This window comes from Empidonax traillii, unplaced genomic scaffold (assembly GCF_003031625.1).
Source record: "Empidonax traillii isolate 1590-97213 ecotype Southwest subspecies unplaced genomic scaffold, ASM303162v1 scaffold1536:size189005, whole genome shotgun sequence".
Lineage (NCBI taxonomy): Eukaryota > Metazoa > Chordata > Aves > Passeriformes > Tyrannidae > Empidonax > Empidonax traillii.
In genome coordinates, this window is record NW_020956729.1 from 63018 (window position 1) to 69998 (window position 6981).

The 6981-nt window shown below is 37.3% G+C and overlaps 1 protein-coding gene across 1 annotated transcript in view; it reads left to right on the top strand.

Annotated features, from left to right (window-relative positions):
* LOC114070389 (1,4-alpha-glucan-branching enzyme-like) overlaps positions 1 to 2212 on the top strand; it is a 56233-nt gene extending 54021 nt beyond the window's left edge. The window contains exon 10 of the mRNA XM_027907748.1: positions 201 to 2212. Coding sequence (XP_027763549.1) covers positions 201 to 257 — 57 coding nt within the window. The 3' untranslated portion in view covers positions 258 to 2212. The remainder of the gene's footprint in view (positions 1 to 200) is intronic.
* Positions 2213 to 6981: the final 4769 nt, after the last annotated feature.

The following is a 6981-nucleotide window of genomic DNA, read 5'->3' on the forward strand; positions in this document are numbered from 1 at the left end:
TAAATTTTTAGGTTATCTTGTGTAATTCAAATGCTGGAGACTTGGCAGTCATTCTTTAAATGTGATGACCCACAACACTGCAAAAAGATCACATATTTTTAATAATTTTTTTTTAAAACAAACTGTTATTTAGAAGTTGTCTCCTGTAAGGCTTATGCTTTTTTTTTCAGCCATTCTTGTTCTTGTCATGTTTTCACCAGGTGTACATTCCAAGCAGAGTGGCCCTTGTGCTTCAGAATACGGATATCCCAAAATGAAGTTCTCTGTAACTACCACTGAAGAAGCAAGTCAGAGAAGAAGTGCTGAAACGCTGTACTAGTTCTAAGTATAACAAAACTTGCTCTAAGGAGGCTTTCTGAAACTGAGTATAGTAATATTAGGTGTTTAAAATGTAAGATTAATATTCACATGTAATTGCAGAGCTCTTGACTTGCTAGACCCTCTTTTGAGGAAACTCTACAAAGAGGCAGAAAGGAAAATGTTGGGTTTGTAGTTCTAGTAGTACAAAATTACACTTAAGGTGTTGCAAAGCAGCAGGTATTCTCAATTAAACTGTTGTTTACAGAATTTTATCAGGAATAATAAGAGTGATCCTGCTCCAAAGTTTGTAATTTCTTGTAATCCTCATTTTGATAGTGAATTCAAATGTTCATGATATATGAATGCTTCTTACTAAAAGTAAGTAGTTTGCTTAAATAAAACAGAAGTTTTTGGCTAAAAGGCAGCCTTAATGGTTTGTGGGACCTAATTTGAGGCTCCTCTTCTTCAATGAAGTCCAGCATGGAATTAGAAATGTTTACCCAAATGGATGAGAAGGTCCTCTGAGAGTATTGTACTTTGCCATTTTTTATTTAATTAAAAAATGCACAAATATGACAAACAGCAAAATGAGCACGGCTATTGACTGGTGACCTGGCTGATGCTCTTGTTGTGTGTTGCTTATTTGCTCCCACCCAAATCACTGAGTTTGTGCACCTCACTTGCTACAGCTGGACAAAAATTACACGGCTATTTTATTTAGGTCACTAAAATGTTCAGTGAGAAGCGTGTTTTGTTCTTACTGCAATGTTACCACACTGGAAGATGTGCTTAAAGTGTAGTTCTTCCCACTGGATTTTATTTCACTAACATCAGGACCTTGCAACACTGATTTCACTACTTCCAGAAGCTGCCTTTCAGCTTGGAACATGATGATGTTCTTGCACTTTTGTAACTTTTGAAACATTGCTTCTCATGAAGAAGCAGTCTCAAAATACAGTGATCAAACTAAGGTTTTTTTCTTTGATTAAAATTAAGGTAGTTAATTATTGGAGTGCTGCTAAGGTAATTCAAGTGAGTTCCTTCGTGAGCTACAACTTTTTTTGTAAAGAGTAAGATTTTGTATATTTGAAAATGTATTGCAGAGTATTCTGGAAAATTAATACCAAATTAACGAGACATGCTGTATTTTGTTCCATTAATTTAAAAATTTGAATTGGTTCTGAAATGAATGTCTTTTGTACAAATCTGAATTTTCTAACTTTTAAAATAGCCAAAGAGGAAGATGTCCGTGACCATTTCCAAGTCATAATTTTACCCAGTTTCCTTTGTGAGCCATTGTGTAAATTATTGAATAGTTGTGCCAACACTGAAAATCTATTCCCAGTTCTTGGAATGCTTACTTGTGGCTTACTTCTGAAGCAAAATAAGGGATGGAATAATGCAGCATGATGGAAAACAGTCTCTTGCAGAGTTCACACTGAGAGGACTTTGTGAACATCCCCAGTCTGATATGTTCTGTGTGACAGAGAACCTTGTATTGCAGTTGGGTACTACAGGATCATGCTTCATTTCCCTCTACACCAGTTTGATCATTGTTTGGTTGTGGGCTAATAAAAGCATTCCTGTTACGCTATGACTTTAAATAAAATATACAGAACTGTTTTAGCAACTGGAACTGATTATCTTTGGTTTTTTTTCCCAGATTGTTTTCCTTGTAGTGAAATAACGAGCAACTTCTAATGCATGTTATATTTACATTGTATTGATCTAATATGTTTTATAGGGTGATTTTTTTTTTTTTTTTTTACTGGCACCAGTTCCAGGTTTCAAAATGTAATGCAAGGTGTCTGTGTCAAACCTTTTTCTCAAGAGAAGGAATAAATGTATGATGTGAAGTATAAACTGTAAAACTACATGCGAAATAAACTCTGAGGAGGAGAAAATAAATTCATATATGGTTTCATTGCTTGTATTGTAAAACAATTGTACAGTAGTCTTAACACTGGAAGACAGATTAGATTTTACTCTGTCTTGAAATCAGGAACTTATCTTGGTTATAGATACTCTGAAACTCATAGAATATTTGTCCCGTGCACATTTTCTTTGATTTGGTGATAGATGCAAACTACAAAATGTGCGAAGTGTAGGTCAATACAGGAAGCATAATAATTAGGGCTTTTTTGGAATTCACCTCTACATTTCAGTGGTGAGTGTACTCCCGCCTGTCTTGCAAGATGGAAAATTTTTTCCTTGTAATACCCATGGAAAGCCAATTTCTTGCTCCTGCTCTTCGAAATTTGGTGGATTACGAAGAGAAATCCAGCTTTCACCTTGTATCTGGTGACACTCAGGTTGCAACAAAGATCCCTCCTTGGCATCGCGCACCGGGGTTTGTAGCTGCCTGTCACCATGACTGGTTGAAGCCTCTGACTCATTCTGAGAAGCCCATGAGCTCCAGAGCTTTTTCTGCTTGGATCCACCTCAAATCAGTACTCTTTGGCTCTGTCACAGAAGGAAATTAAGTGGCCCATGGTGATATATCCCAGGGTACAAAACTCTCCACAGATATTTAGATATAGTGAAAGAATCCTCTTTAAAGTTAACCTCTTTTAGTTTTTAAAGGACTGGTGAGGATTTATATTTCAACATTTAGAAGTATATAGTTCCCTGTCACCTGTAAGAGTACTGGTAATGCTTGCTAGCTCTGTCCCCAGAAGCTGTTGCTCCACAGTCTCTCTCACAGTCAGTGAGAACTCAAGCTCGGCTCCACCTGTCAGTTTATCTAAAGATTCAGGCTGACCTTCCTTCCATCTTGCATTGTATCTGCTGAATGGTTCTTTGTACTTAATAATTCAAGTTATTCTCTGAACCGGGTGGTTATTGAGATAACAGGCAAGCATCCACTAGACTGGTGTATTCTGTGAGCAGTAAGTTTTGATTTCCCTGCTGTTTTCTCCTCCTCCCACAATTCAAGCCTTTGCTGTCCTGAGGTTTGTTTTGAAGATGAAGGATGAAGTGGTTATTTCAGCTTGGTGAGTACTCCTGGAAAACAGATTTTAGTGGGAAAAAAACTATTGAAGCTTTCTGGGTTTTGTTTCCCTAGGAAATTTTTGCTTGCTTTTTATATTAAATTTAGTGAAAAGTTTGTTACCTGTGTGGTCTGAAAGACAGGAATGTGGTGTAGCTAATACTTTGCCAAAAGGAGACTAGCTGTATGAACAGTAAGATACCTGACTGGGTAAGCACATGATGCAAGGTGATATTTTTCTGTGTTAATCTGTCAGTCACAGTTCTGCTTTCAAATGATGTTTTAAGCAGCTTGAAATAGTTTTATTTCCCCCCCCCTTTTTTTTCATGACTTCAGGTTCCTAATGGCTCACTAATGGTTAAAGGGAGAAATTCCTGTTTGTTTAAGTCTCCCTTCTCAGAGCTTAAAAGTAACTCAGTAGTGAAGGGAGAGGGTTTACTGAATGAACAGCAGGGATTATTTCCTTTAACTAAAATAAATGTGGATATTCTGTTCAGGATATGTTAAGGTGTATGATTTGTCTGTCTTCTGTTTCATAAATTAATCCCTTTCTGAGGAATTCAGGTATTCATCATATAAGAGTTTTGTCTTTGACTGGTGTTTCCAAACAGGAAATGTTGTCATCGTTGAAGTACTGCAACAGAGATGAAGCACTATTTTACATATTTTGATATATCATACCTCAGCTAGGATCTGAGTTTCATAAAAATCAGCCTATAAGTGGCATCTTTGTAACAATTAATTAGGAGGTTTTTTGCCAAGGAAGACTCTGCTCCTGTGTGTGTTCACACCTCATAGTATATGGTGCAAGTCTTTTGAAGGGGTTGAGGGTGTGGGGTTTTTGCTGTGATGCAGCTCTGTCACTTTTGGCAAACTTATTTTTTAATTCTGTTTAAGTTTCCAGGTTATGTAGAGTTGATTTTAAATTCTTGAGGAGAAAAGCAGCATCTTTCTGAAAACCTCATGAGCACTGGAGAGAAAAAAAAAAATGAGAGAGAGAGAAAATCCAAAAATTTTGGTCATGTTTGCCCTTATATAGAGAGAAGTATTTTCTTCTTCCTGCAATGTTTCCTTTATGTAGGTTTTTCCATTTTGGATTTATCTGAAAATAAGCTTTAGTAGTAGTGATGGTCTTACATATGACTGCCCTTATTAAAAACCATTACATAAATTATTGGGTAAAAATAATTCCAATTGAATGCATTAAAAATATCCCGCTTATAGAAAGGTAGAAACAAAAGCTAACAATGACTCATTTAGATTAGTCTATTGTATTTTTCATGCCTGTGAGTACAGTATGTACCCTGTAAATATAAATAGATCTTGGATAGCCATGGTAAAATAAAACCTAAAATAAGTAAGGAGAAAACGTAAGAACTTGTAAGTATTAAAGTAATAAGTCTCAGCTTAGCTGATGTTTTTGCATATTTACAAAGCTATTCTGAACACTGAAAAAAGCTCTGTTTAATTGAACTAGGCCTGAAAATTGTCTTGTAAAGGTAAGACAAACACAGTACTTTCTCAATATTAGGAGACTGATGCAGCCCCAATCACCCATGCCATTTGACTCCCAGATAATCTTCAGCATTGTTAAAACGCTAAGAGGGAGCTCTCTCTAAACTCATTTCTTCTGACTATGCCTCACAAATAATAATTTTAGTGTGTAGAACAAGGACAGTCTGTGACAGAATGATGTAAATTTAATGCTTTAGATATTCAATCTCTGCTAATGGTATGAGGTTTATGACAAAATACATACTGTCTGCAACATCTGCAAACACTGAGCTGCAAACACTAAGATGCAAATGCTGTAATGTTATAGTGTTTTTCCCTGTGGTAATTTTTTTTTTGTTCTGCTGCTTTCCAGTCAGTAGCAGTCTTAGTCTCATAAAAAAGAAACCAACTCTGGTCTGCTGTTTTCTGTTCTCTGCTGGAGAGAGGATGTTTAACCCCAGCCAGCAGCCATGCCCCACACAGATGCTCACTCCCCCACCAGCTCAGGGGAAAAGTGAGAAAACTTGTGGTTGAGATAAAGACAGTTTAACAGGGAAAGCAAAAGCCATTTATACAAGCAAAGCAAGGAATTCCTTCACTGCATCCCGTTGGCAGGCAGGTGCTCAGCCTCCTCCAGGAAAGCAGGGCCCCATCACGTGTAGCAGTGACTTGGGAAGACAAAACGAGATGACTCCAAATGTCCCAGCCAAACCCAGCACAGAGGGACTTGGGGGGCAAGCAGCTGTCCTGGGGTACTGGGTCTGGTGGTGTAGGTTTGTGCCTAAAACAGTGTTGATAAAATACCAGAATTTTGGCTATTGCTGAATGGTGCTTGCAGTGTGAAGGCTTCCTATCCTCTGCTCTGACCCCACTGTTCAGGAAGTAGCTGGACACCTTCCTGATGATGGGAAGTCATGAATGAATTTGTATTTCTGCTTTTCTTGCACGTGCATCTTTTGCTTTCCCCGTTAAAGTATTATCTTCATCCACAAGTCTTCTTACCTTCTTTCTTCTCCCTCCTAGAGGAGAGAGGAGTGGGAAAGCAGCTTGTGAGGGTGTTTTATGTTTACTGGGATCAACCCACCACCTCCATCAAAGATTGAGTGAGCCCTTTACCTCAGAAGGAACTTGGCTGGCAAGATGAGAGTTAGTGAAGTCACCTGAAAGTCATTTGAAGGAAAAAGATAGGGGATAAATCCCAAGCTTCCTTAGTTGCCTTTCACAAAATATTGAGTGTGTGTCTTGTGCTGTAGAGTAAGATAAAGAGAGTAGGTTAATTTTCCTGCTGTAAAGTATCACCTGTGTGAAGGAACAGACAAAGTCTATGTATTCAGTCTTATTTCATGCTAAAAATTCTCAGACCTGTTCATCTGCAGTAGAAGCACGTGATTATTCCTGTAGAAAAGTATAAAAATACTTCTCTACTTCAGAATATGAGTACTTTCTAATGTAAAATCCTTCATAAAAGTTCATTCACTATTAAAAGAGGAGAGGAGAAGCTTCTAGCAAAAGACTACCCTCTGGTACAGTAAAGATACAGAACATTAATGAAAACCTGAACTTTGGAATATATGGAATTTTAACTTTCGCTTTTGCACAAAGCTCCTTTCAGGTATTGACTGCTATTCTGTTTGTTGTTTTTTCCTTTGTTCATAACAGTGGTATTAGACCGAATGCAGCACTTTGGGGGTTTCTGTATTCTAAACCTGTGTAGCAAGGTTATGTACAAACTCAAGTTCATACTCATAAATGTTTGAGGCAATCACAATTCGCAGTCATAGACTGGGGTTAGCTATGTTTGGGGGGTTTCTAGAGCAAGAGGGGAGGCTGAAGATGCTTTTGTTAAATGCCATTTAAATTCCTGCCTTTGCAATTCCACTGATCGTTTTAAGTCTGACTATGACACGTTTTTGTCAGAAAACAACTAGCCCTATCCAGCATCAAAAAATCTCATCTGTAGACTAGCATGAGAAAGCCTGTTATGTAAACACATAGTGAAAATAAAATGTATTTTTCTATCCAGGTTTGTTTATCTGAAGGTGTTGATCACTTCCTGAAATGAAGCAGATGGGCTGTATGGCATAAAGAATAGCTTTTTATGCAAAAAAACTGCTTTCCCAAGGCAAAAAGTATTCCAATATTTAAAATATGATATTTTTTCATGAAAAATATTGTATTATTACAAGTGAACATTTTCC